This window comes from Diaporthe amygdali (assembly GCF_026229845.1).
Source record: "Diaporthe amygdali strain CAA958 chromosome Unknown NODE_2_length_3802984_cov_64_841326, whole genome shotgun sequence".
NCBI classification, from domain to species: Eukaryota; Fungi; Ascomycota; class Sordariomycetes; order Diaporthales; family Diaporthaceae; genus Diaporthe; species Diaporthe amygdali.
In genome coordinates this window covers 492427-504557 of record NW_026517022.1, presented here as the reverse complement: position 1 = coordinate 504557, position 12131 = coordinate 492427, and the positions used below count along the sequence as shown (strand labels likewise).

General features: G+C 56.2%; 4 protein-coding genes across 4 annotated transcripts; 2 read left to right on the top strand and 2 right to left on the bottom strand.

The window, feature by feature from the left end:
* Positions 1-1021: 1021 nt before the first annotated feature.
* Positions 1022-3113, bottom strand: J7T55_011515 (uncharacterized protein; the record flags this gene model as incomplete). The annotated part of the gene is made up of 2 exons (XM_053135324.1): positions 1022-1974; positions 2102-3113. The coding sequence occupies 2 exons, from the start codon at positions 3111-3113 to the stop codon at positions 1022-1024; spliced, it is 1965 nt and encodes a 654-aa protein (XP_052999322.1).
* A 2485-nt stretch (positions 3114-5598) lies between these two features.
* Positions 5599-7750, top strand: J7T55_011514 (PHD-finger domain-containing protein; the record flags this gene model as incomplete). Its single annotated transcript, XM_053135313.1, has 3 exons — positions 5599-6224; positions 6382-6678; positions 6733-7750. 3 exons carry the CDS (start codon positions 5599-5601, stop codon positions 7748-7750), a joined length of 1941 nt encoding a protein of 646 aa, XP_052999321.1.
* Positions 7751-8738: 988 nt separating this feature from the next.
* Positions 8739-9938, bottom strand: J7T55_011513 (mitochondrial GTPase; the record flags this gene model as incomplete). Its single annotated transcript, XM_053135301.1, has 1 exon — positions 8739-9938. One exon carries the CDS (start codon positions 9936-9938, stop codon positions 8739-8741), a length of 1200 nt encoding a protein of 399 aa, XP_052999320.1.
* A 674-nt stretch (positions 9939-10612) lies between these two features.
* J7T55_011512 (trans-2-enoyl-CoA reductase) lies at positions 10613-11943 on the top strand (the record flags this gene model as incomplete). The annotated part of the gene is made up of 2 exons (XM_053135290.1): positions 10613-10800; positions 10866-11943. The coding sequence occupies 2 exons, from the start codon at positions 10613-10615 to the stop codon at positions 11941-11943; spliced, it is 1266 nt and encodes a 421-aa protein (XP_052999319.1).
* Between the last annotated feature and the right edge of the window lie 188 nt (positions 11944-12131).

Genomic DNA, 12131 nt, shown 5'->3' with positions numbered 1-12131 from the left:
CATCAATACCGCCCTTCCCGCCCGAGTTTTCATTGATTTGCGTTTTTAGATTGTCTGACGCCTGATCTATGGACTGCCAATTTACTCACCCATGGACTGCTCAGGCTGCTACACTGAGAGAGGGTGACATCGGGGCGACTCCCCAAACTCTTTTGGTCTGGGCTGGACTCTTTTCGGCTTACCTCTTCTCTTTTGCTCTGTGCACTAGACAAGCTTGGAGGGGCCATACGTCATAGCTTGTGTCCGGGGGCGCGGTACGGCTGGTACTATACGCTGCGCAAGCGCGACCGAACCGTAATGTACGTAAGTTTGACCCACCTGTCTGATTACTCATCGGGTCAACGACATTGCATCACTCTATCAGAAGAAAGGCCCATATCGTCTATCAAATTGCTGTTGTGCAGACAGACCAGCACGGCACGGCAGGACGGCATATTCACTTGCCAACTGGCTCATCGCCCCGAGGCAACAACTCGTACATTTATTCTATCCACGATCTGGGTATGTTTGGTGTAGGGCGAGGATCGGATCCGCAGGCTCGGGAATCCTTCTCGAGTGCGTCTTCCGTTCATAAGACCTCCACTCCTCTTACAACCTGGAAGTTCCGTTGTCCTGTGCCCCAACACCCTCACTCTAAGGGCAGATAGTGCCATGGTTTGGTTTTTTGAGAATTTTGTTGTATCATGTGCAGTGGAGGGGTGTTATGTAGCATCGTCGGGGCGCCGACTCGCAACGCTTCCGTCCCAAAGTGACCCCACGCCCGCTCCCTATCGCCAAGATCCCCTATCGCCAAGAATGTATACCAGAGGTGAGCGAGAATCTGTTGGTTGGTTTTTTTGTCCATCCAGTGAGACACCATTGCTCGCGCTCGTAGCATGGTAGCCGTGAGTAGGCAGGCTCTGATGGACTCTTCACAGCTTCTGCCTGTTGGGTAAAGTCCCGGTCACCAAGGGAAACCGGCGACGGCGGTCCCTTCATATCCCCGGTTCCTTCCAACGGAGGGTTGGGGGAACAGAGGTTGTTAGACTTTTGGCCGTTCTCCCTCGAAGCGCACCGCTTCTGCTCCTATAGTCCCTCTGCCGCCTGCACCGCCGCCGCGGTCATGTTCGGCTGTGCCAGGATGTGCGTTATGAGCACGACCGAAATCAGCCGGTCGCTGGCTTGGGTCGAGCTCGTAGTTTTCCTCTCCATCGTACTCTTCATCGTCGAAAACATCGCTCTGCGTATCTTGACTTTGCGTATGGTTCATGGATGGTGCTGCATGCCCGTCATTCGTGTGACTGTGCATGTTACTGCCATTTCCATTGCTGTTGTTGTTTGCAGTGTTCTTGGATGGCGCCTTGCTCTTCTTACCCTTGCGACTTCTCGCCTTGGCCTTCTCCCATACCCGCCGTCGCTCCTCCTCTTGCTGGCGAATCTTCCTGTCCTTGATCTCGTATTGTCGAATCAGAGCCACTGGCGGATAGCCAAAGATACGCTCGTACTCGCAGAATTCACAGATCCACTGGTCCTCGAGCTTGGGCGGGTTAAGGAAGTTCTGCCTCGCTGTTCCTTCGCGACGCTTTCTGGCCTGGAAATGCAAGTCTCTGGCCGCCCGACGTCGGTTCTTCCGTTCAAGAGTCATAGACCGAGGAGCTTCGCCCCGTAAACTACTGTCCGAAGGCGGGCCGTCTTGGCCATGAATGGCCGGGGCGCCCGCAGGCTGGTGGGGTTGACCAGCACGCGAGTGCGAGTAGCTTCCTGCTGCTGCTTGATTGTAATCCATTGCAGCTGAGCCTGACATCTTGGGGTCAGAGCCTGGCCAGGCTAGAGTACCCGGAACTTGAGAGTCGCATGTGAAGGTAAACTGCGTCGTCGCTGGGGTCGTCTTGACCGACTGCTGCTGTTGGAGAAGGCTGGTGTTCTCCTGGCCTTCCAGAGCTGGGAGTTTTTCTGCGTTGGCAATCGCGTTAGAAATAATGCCGGTGCTTTGGGCTTGAAGACAAAGACAATGTCAGTTTGACTTCACAGTTGGCAAACGAAACAAGTCGTGTTTCTTGGAGTTGACCGAGACAAGACGAGCTTTTTTCGAACGAAACTCAGATCGCATCTCGAGACTTACCTGTTGGGGACCAGGGGCCTGGACGATTCTTGGAATTCCGGCCCAACCAGTTGCCGCTAGCATCTGAGAGAGTCTGCAACGGGCTCCTGCCGTTTCTCGCCCTCCCAAATCGGCCCCTACCGGGACCAGAGACGTTTTGACCGGCAGACATAAAACTCCCCGATCCGTAGTAAGGCACTGATGTCGAGTTCCCATTCTCTCCTGGCCTGTCTGGTATTGCCGCCAGGCCTGGGGATACGGTGTGGTTATCGTTCAATCCGTGATCGCTAAGTCCATGCGCCCCGTTCATCTCCCCCGCTGTAGGGATCTTCCTCTTCTTTTTGTTGTTTGTATTCTCGAAGGAGTCATACCCGTCGGCCGAAGACGCTGCCGAGGGCGGAGGCTGCGGCGCATGAACCTGCCGCATCGTATCGGATTTCTGCAGCAATCGCGGCGAGCGACCCAGAGATTCCGTTGGGGGGCGGGCCACGACAGCTCTTCTAGTTGATGCCTCGTCCAGCTCAGACGTAGCACTTGCTCCATTCCTGCGAGGCGTGTGACGACCCGAGAAATCTGAACGAGGGTCTCGGGTGCCGGAATTCGACTCTTCCTCCGACAGCCCTCCTTTAAGGTTACATGGGTATGAGAACAGAGCAGGCGCCGATTGGCGTGCGGGTGGGTACTCGATCGAATCAGCGACCTCGGGTGATAGACGCTCGCGCAGACGACGTTTGGGGAGTGGTCGAATGGGTCGGTCTGAGCGTTCGTTATGGTAGACAGGAGTAGAAGGTACAGTGTCCGAAGCCATATTTTTGTCGTGGCCTACGTGATGAAAAACACAACCACAAAGCATTAGCCCAACGTACAGGCCTGAGAATAGGCAGATAAACGTGAAGGTGATAAGACAAATATTGTGGATGAAGGTGAAAATCCCATATTGCTGCCCCTCCAACAACCCCTCTGTGATGGAGTCGCGCGCTGGGTCGCCCACCAAACCGCCGACGACCTTGTCCGAGGTCGGTGAGAGGGGCATGATGGTGTATTGACCTTGAGTCGCGAAGGAGGGGGAACTTTGAGAATGGCAGGTGGATGGAGAGGACTGGTTCCCCACGGGACCAGGTGAAAAGTGCCATGGGAGGGAAAGAGTGAACGAGGCAGGGCAGGGCAAGGCAGGGCAAGGCAACCAGGTACTGACCGACCGTTTACGGCCTTACAAGACGGAGCCTCCAAATCGTTCTCCAAGCAACCGCAAGATCCAGCTCTGAACGAATTGATCTTCTCCTAGCCTTCTGTCTTATTCGTGGGTGTTCGGCGATCGCAAAACAGCAAATCGAGGGGAGAGGGGCTCTAGGGTGGAGGAAGTGGGTGGTGGCGGCACCGTTGTCGCCAGCTCGCTTGTGGAGTTAGGTTTGGTATCGCGGCCCTCTTGCCTGCCCAAAGAGACGGTCATCAGAAACTGATTTTCAAAAGGGCAACAGAATTAACACCCCGAATTGTCCAACAGATGCTCTCGACTGGCCAAGTTAGCTGCAGTGGTGCGAGGATAACGGGCCAGGAAGCAAGCTCCCCACCGTCCCCATACTACCTCTACTCAGTGGTCGCCCCCCGCGGCGGAGTCATCGCCCAAGCGCAGAGAGGACCAGGGCCTGGGCGAAGAGCAGCTGCCGTCGACCCCTTGGTCGCCGCATGCCTGATGACATTGTCGTTGCTGTATTGAAAGGCTGTTGCACAAACAGAGCAAGACCGGAGTCCACACACACCTTTGTTGGGGCCCAGAACGAGGGTTTGCTTCTTAGGATGGTCGACTGCCCGCTTGTCGGGGGCCGGGGGCCAAGCGAGGATGACGACTGACAGAGTGTCGCGGCAAGCAGAGAATCAACGAAGACGAAGAAGCATGCAGGCAAAGGGTATTGATGCAACAAAACGAGGGAGGAGGCTCGGGCAACGTCGATGCTCTCCCCAACTTGAACCTGGGCTAGGACTTTGTGTGAAATACAGATTGCTGGATGCAGGGTGCAGCACAATGTGGTCAGTCGGGAATTGGGGGGGCTCTCCCTAAAACGCATAGACTGGCACACACGGGAATTCTCCATGTGGAACGGGTCAATGATAATCGGACCTGTGGCACTGGGTGTCAGGTCTGAGCTAGGTGGCTTACCTAAGCCTGGCTGGGGCAGGGCAGATATGCAGGTGTGCAGGTATGCTGAGCTGTCGGGCTGTCGGGACAGCTCACCTCGGTCTGGGCAGTCTGGCAGCAGTCTTGACTGACTGACTGCTTGACGATTGCTGGATTGCTTTACTGCTTGGTTGACACGAGGGGTTGTGATGAATCCACTCCGCACCCAAGGCTATGGGAGCTCACCCTACTGTACTCACAGGCCCGTTTTCTTGTGGACAAACCCCCTCCAATTCTGTCATCGGCTCACTGACCTCACTCGTGTCGCCCATCCATGGGTCTCAGACTCATTCAATCCAATCAATCGATCAATCAAACAATCAATCATCAGCCAGTCGCACTCATCCATCTTTCCCCCAAAGACGACAAGACTCACTCCAGCCAGCTCCTTAATCCTCACCCACATCCACACGTACATCCACGTCCACATCCACATCCACATTATCAGAAACGCAACGCTCATCCGCAGAGGTCAATCGAGTCTTGACCGAACTCCCTGCGCCGACAACGAGACTTGCTCACCAATTGACACTTTATTCATCTTGTCATCTTGTGTACTCGTCGCTCGTACTTTTCGTCCCTCACAATGGCTTCCTGTACCGACAAGAGGTCGGGTTTCCTTGGTGAACGGAGCGAACCCTTCCATGTGCAGGTGGTGAACCGGCCGCCGCGGTGTGTGCTGTTAGGCCGAGACCTTGGTTCTGCGCGGTGACGCCCCGCCGCAGAGAGTCCTGCCTAGCAGACCCCGCCCACAAAAGAGAGCCAGGTATTGTACATGCAGCAAGGGTACCTCCGGCACATTGGCTTTGGCCCGATGCGAGCTGCTTGGTGCTTTGCGCTGCGCTGCGCTGCCCTCTTGCTCAGCATTATTGGGTTTGGATTTTCCCACTCGTCCATCTTCCACTCCGGTCCTGAACCACTTCGCCTACCAATTCTGCCTCTCTCTCCCCTCGTCCCGCTGCTCTGTTCAGCCCTCCTGGTGGTCGACGCTCTTGGATCCTCCTTACAGTCTTCTCTCAGTCATGGTTGCCCACTTGCTCGAGCAAACCTCCCTCGTCCCGTCCTTCCCTCCCTCGAACTAGACTCCGACGCTACTGCCACCCACCACGAAGCTCGACTTCACCCTTCCCCCCTTCGCTACTCGACAATTGTCTTCGTTCTTCCCGTTCCTGCCAAGCTCCCGAACGGGCCCTTCTATCTGTCGACTCCCTCTCTCTCTCTTCCTCTCCTTCTACACGCGGCTGCTAGTCTTTCATTGGAGAGACGAGGTCCAGCTTTTTGCGCGTCGCACCATTCCCCTCCCGCCTCTCGCTTCTCTCCCACTCAGCCCTCGCGGCAAGCAATGGCAGGGAACTCTCCACCGAGACGGAGTTCACGTGCAAGAACAGTACAGTCACAATCGCAATCCCAGTCGCAATCACATCACTCGTCCACATCCTCGAGTCTCTCAGGTCGTCCCGAGCGGAACACCAGATCGGTCAACAAGACAGACTCCCCTCAGAAGTCTACTCCCAGTCTTTCTGACGAGCCGCCCGACGAGTCTGTGGCGAGCACCGACGATCTGCCCACCAGGCGGCGTCGCACCCGTGGTCAAGGACAAGGACAAGAAGACGAACGCGACAAACCACTTCCACATCGCGACACCATCGAGATGGCCGGCGACCCCGACGAGTTGCTGGAGGAGGACGACGGCGCCGTTCGCTGCGTCTGTGGCTTCGACGACTACCCGGGCCCGCCGCCAGTTGATGATGATAAGAAACATGGCCCCAAAGACTCAATTGACGTCGAGCCCCTGCTGCCATCCGAAATTAATGATGACGTGGCTGGGCTGTTCGTGCAGTGTGATGTCTGTAATGTCTGGCAGCACGGCGCCTGCGTCGGAATTATGAGTGAAGACACGACGCCTGATGAATACTACTGTGAGGAATGCAGGAAAGACCTTCACAAGGTACACATAGCTAGCAATGGGTAAGCTTTCTTCCCTTCTCCAGCGTCTCGCGGCCCAGTGTGCGAAGACGCTGCAGTGCCAGCATTGCACATCATCATTCGTGCCCGGGTGCTTGAGCGTCAATCGGTTTTCTGGTCACTGTGCTGCTTTCGATGAATCTGACTCCATGACCTTCAGACAACGCTACTCGCACTATTTCCCCATCCTTCCTAACCTCCGAAAGTCCACCACGCGATCACGATCTCCGAAGGAGAAAGACAGCAAAGAGAGGGAAACGAGAAGTGGTCGGCAGTCGTCGATCACACAGGCGTCCAAGAGAAGGTCTACCATGAACAGTAGAGATGCGGCTTATGATGAGGAAGAGCAGCTTCGTCTCGCCATCGAGGCTAGTAAGGAGGTCGTCGGCGCAGACAGTGCCATTGAGAGTACTAGTGGTAGCAGGAGATCCAAACGTGGCCGTGACGATAGCGAGGAGTATGTGACTTCCCGCCTAGTAGTATTGTGAGCGACTGACAGAGGCTTTTGCAGGAAGCCGGATATTGGCAAGAGACAACGGACAAAGTCGAAGTCCCCCTCGCCAGCAGAAGACGACAATGAGCAACCGGATGCCCTCGAGGACTCAGAGGAGGCTGCAAACAGAAGCGGATCGAAGAAGTCCCGAAACCTGGTGACCCGCAATCAGGGTCAGCACAAGGAGAAGGAGCGGGAGGAACGCGAGCGCCAAAGGGCTGAAGCAGCAAAGAAGCGTAGCGGTCGAGCGGAACGCCGACGAGCTGATGGTAGCACACCCGCATCTACGATTCTTGTGAAGGGGCTGGAGGCTCAAGTGGATACAGATTCAGACCCCTCGGAGGAACTGCCCCTGGCAACTCGGACGGCAGCCAGCCGGACGGCAGGCGAGAAGGCGACGGCGACAGCGACAGTAGCGAGTGAGAGCAAGGCGGAGACGACTTCCACAGTTGAGGCACCACCTTCGTCACAACCAACACCCGACACGCCACCAACACACACACCCGTCCAAAGCTCCTCCAAACCAAAACGGCCCCAAGCCAAGAAAGGCAAAGGGAGAAATCAATACACCAAGGATCGAGACGTACGCGACGAGACTTCTCCAGCGCGCTCTCAATCTAGAGATGTGCAGGGACACGACGCTGGACACACACATCATGGAAAACCGGGCGAGGCCTCACATAAGCCACACTCGCGGGCTAAGGGCGGATTTAATAGCAAGGTGTCCATGACTGACATGAAGCGGAAGGCCAGCGCAATGCTAGACTACATATCCAGAACACAGGTTGAGATGGCAGGAGAAACAACACCGCCCAACAACGACAGTCCCAAGACGGGCGAGGGCGTGGCTCCGCAGAGTGCCGGGAATGGGGCCCGTTCAGGACAGAGAAAGGCGCCGGAACTCACTTCTGGCGAATCTAACTCGACCGCTCATGCGATGGGTGCACAAAAAGACTTCAAGGAGCTTTCGTCCATGGAGATGATGGCTCGTCTGTCGACTGACTTGGTCAAATGGCAGCAGGAGTTCGCTTCCTGAATTCGACGATTCCCCGATTTCTACTTGATTCGCAAAGCGTTTTGACGGTTTCAATTTTATAATAGGGTTGATGGTTGTGTTTTGGAAGGCAACTCCATGGCGTCGTGTGGGTGTGGACGGACCATGGTGGTCTTGATGTACGAATTATTGCATAATGCCGGCGTTCAATCCCGAAGACTTTCCCCTGCCGTCCTTCACAGATTATGGCAGGATGTCTCCGTGGGTCAAAACTTTTGTACTAGCCTCAGTACATGTCACCAATGACTGAGGTGATGGAGGCTGAGATATTTCACAGCACGTTGAACGCTGATACCCAGAGTAGGGAGGTACGTAGGTGAGCGATGCAGGGTACGTCTCGTCGTATATGATTTTATTCCACTAGCTTATAGCTACAGATACATTCATAGTGTCTCAAACACTGTAAGGTCCAAAGAATGTCGTGACAGCTCCTAGACATCACAAATATCCCCGTGTAACTGGCAAGCGCCCCCAGTCAGAGATCTCTAATGGAATAACAATCCGCGGGACAACACTTTGTGGGACGAGCCTCAGTCTGATGACGTATAGAAAAGTCAATTGCGAATGAACATTTCGTGTCTTGTGAGATAGACTGGCACTGCCTGTGCCTGGGCATGACTTCCTTGGCCCCTTTGGTTCTCATGAGTAATTATGGTTAGGCCGTTCATTACATGCGAGTTTCCAAATTAGAGCTCGGTGAAGATTGTCATGGCGTGCCCCGGGGCGGACTCTTCTTTGCAAGTAGGCTTGTGAATGCGCCAGTGGCTTTGATGCCATCGTGGTCACAGTAAAAAATCGTGAAGACTTCATCGCCAGACTTTGTGCTCCTACCCTGCAGTCCAAGCCTGCATATCATAGGACGGATACACAGATAACTGTCAAGTCTGAAGCTTGATGAGATGATTCATGAGAGCCGGGGAGCAGGGTATCATTTCTTTCGCACTTCTTACGATCGTCTAGTCAGCCAGTCTTACTTCTGGGCATGCTTCGCCAGCGCCCTGTCCTTCCTCGCCTCCTTCTCTCGCTTCCTTGCCTGGTTCATACTCAACGGTGGCTCCAAGCTCAGCTTCTTTGCCGTCTCGAGACTGTTCCAGCTGACCTCGTCCAGGGCAAATTGCCCCAGCCTCCCGTTTCTCCACCTCCTGACCACCCAGTCCGCGGCGCCTTCCAAGAACTCCTCATCGCCCTTCACTAGCTTCCCCGTGCGCCTAGCCACGCCTCTGAGGAACTCATGGACATCGTTTGTCGGCTCCTCGCAAAACTCAGCGTACACCTTCCCTGTCGGGTCAAATCGGTTGAGGTGGAAGAGGAGGTAGTCGGCGACGGTGACCCACGAGATGAGCCCATCCTTGACGCAGCCAACGAGCGTGAGCTTCAGCATGGCTTCGGCGTCCGGCACGTACGGGACGAACACCCCGGGTGTGTCCAGGACAAACACGCCCTCCGAGTTGTCATCCCCCGCAATGATCCGCACCGGCGAGCCAAGTTTCCTTGTGACGCCCGGCTCAGCGCCCGTCTTGGCGACTTTCGAAGCACGACCTTGTATCGCCTGGCCATGTGACCGAAGGCGGTTGAGGAGTGTTGACTTTCCTGCGTTGGGCATGCCAACCACCAACGCTCGGAGGCCCGTGATGGTGTCGTTATTTTGTGATACGTGCTTGATTTCCTCCAAGAGCTCCCTGGTGTCTTTGATCCTGTTTGTAGCGCCATGAAACACTAATGAAGTGTTGCCCGCCCCGTGTTGCTTGTGGAAGTCTCTCAGGATCGTCGATATCCTGCCTACCTCAGCAGGTGGCAAAAGATCCCGGTGTGTATATACGATGATACGTGCGCGGCAGGGCCCACCCGGGCCACCAGATACGAAGCCTTTGTCACCACCTCGGCCAAAGTTCATGGAATTGCCGTACATGAGCGAGGATTCCAGGAGAGGGTTCCAGGATGATAGAGGGACACGAATGTCCCGGCATTCGATGACCAGTCCGACGTTGGACAGGATGCGGCGCATGCGCGACAAAGCGGCATGATGATGTCCGAGGAAGTATGAGCGGACTATTGAAGTGGAGACATCAAATGTTTGCCGGGGGGTGAAGGGAGTTGAGGATTTGACGGTGGCGGACGAGAAGGCGGCTTTGGCTGCGGTCGCAGCTTTTTCCGCTAATGATACTGCCATCTTCTATCGTTCTCGACCAATCCTGGCAATGAATCCTGCGGGAGCAGAATGTAAATCCTGCATTCACCGTGACATACTCTCGCGACCGACCAAGAGACTTGCGTGCGGTCGAACTCTAAGGCCAGACGAGATGTCGAGTCGTTCCCCGTACAGTCTCTTTTAGATCACTCCAGCCGACCAGAGATTTATCACAAGTTGATAACGAAGAATTATAGATTAGAGATGTGAGATCCAAAATGATCAAACCAAGCCAGCAGCGATGCGTTGAAAAGTCGTTGATTATCGTGTATAATATGGGATGCTCTCACTCAGAGTACTGGAGTCTGTTCTATGGTTGGGAGTAAGTTTTCGTGTCAGGGTTAGGACCAATCTCGAAGTGAGGACGAAAGGAAGCAGGGGGTAGCTGTGTACCTAGCTGCAGAGTACTATAGGTACCTGGCTACTTGGCCGCCACATGCAGTATGAGAGCTCCATTGCAGCGGATCGACGTCATGCTGCCGTTTCCCCGGGAGCCTCAACGGAGCTCCGTCTGCACCTAGATAGTAGATAGTAGATAGCTACCGTTAGCTACCCAACATCCCAACAACCCAGCATCCCCCCCAGGTTCCCTAATCTGAACACTAGAGGACCGATCTGGAGCCGCCATCAAGAGACAATCTTCTGAGCGTTTCACAATGGCCACGATCAGACCGGCTCGCTGCTTGAACTTCACATTCTTGCGCCCGCGAGCCGCCGGCTCATGCAGGAGCAGTTCCCGACCCCTCGGCGCCGCCTCCGTCCGTCACAAGTCCGGCCCTTATGGCTACACCCAGGCCAAAGCCCTCGTCTTCTCTAAGCCAGGCGAGCCCTCCGATGTCCTGAGGTACGTCTGCCCCAACTCAAGCCCTTTACCTGTCCATTCGACACATCCGCTGACTTCCCCGGCAGACTACACAACCACTCCATCTCCCCGCAAATCCCATCCCACTCCGTCCTCGTCCGCACCCTGGCCGCGCCCGTAAACCCGGCAGATGTGAACACGGTCCAGGGCACCTACGGCGCCAAGCCGTCCTACGACAAATCCATCGGCACCTCCGAGCCCTCCTCCATCCCCGGCAACGAGGGCTGCCTCGAGGTGCTCTCGGTCGGCTCGGCCGTGTCGGGCCTGCAAAAGGGCGACTGGTGCATCCCGGCCTCGACCGGCTTCGGCACGTGGCGCACCCACGCCCTGGTCGAGAACGCCGACGCGGCCCTGCTGAAAGTCGACAAGACCGGCCTGGACCCCATCCAAGTGGCCACCGTGTCGGTGAACCCGTGCAGCGCCTACCGCATGCTGCGCGACTATGTCGACCTGATCGGCCAGTCCGTCAGGGCCTTCCAGACGGACTCGTCGGCCGCGGGGGGCGCCTGGTTCATCCAGAACGGCGCCAACAGCGGCGTGGGGCGCGCCGCCATCCAGCTCGGCAGGCTGTGGGGCCTGCGCAGCATCAACGTCATCCGCGAGCGCGAGGACCAGACCGCCACCGAGCAGCTGCGCCGCGAGCTGCTCGACCTGGGCGCCACCGCCGTCGTCACCGAGGCAGAGTTCCTCGACCGGAGCTTCACCGCCCGCCTGCGCGACGAGTTCACCCGCGGCGGCAAAGACCCCGTGACACTGGGCCTCAACTGCGTCGGCGGCAAGTCCGCCACCGCAATGGCCAAGTGTCTCAGTGAGAGTGGCACCCTCGTCACCTACGGCGCCATGTCCAAGCAGCCCGTCATGCTGCCCACGGGCCTACTCATCTTCAAGGACCTGCGGTTCCACGGCTTCTGGCTGAGCCGGTGGGCCAACGCCGACCGGGCGGGCAAGAAGAGTACCGTCGATGAGATATTGGGTTTGATCAGGGAGGGCAAGTTCAGGGACGCCCCCGTGCAGGAGGTCGAGTGGAACTGGCAGACCGAGGAGGCGACGCTCAGGGAGGCGGTCCAGGGCACACTGCAGGGTTTCAGAGCCGGCAAGGGCGTCTTCGTGTTTGGTGACGCGTGATAGCACACGATGGCCTTCACGGTCCGACGAGTCGGAAATCACCAGGGTGGAACAAGGAGAATGACAAAGAGAGCAAGTGCAATCACAGAAGCCAAAAAGGCTGCACTATATTTCTGCTCACGTGGGTATCAACGCAGATAAAATTGTAAATAGCAAGAGCAAGACAAGCCCACAATCCATTGGCATCC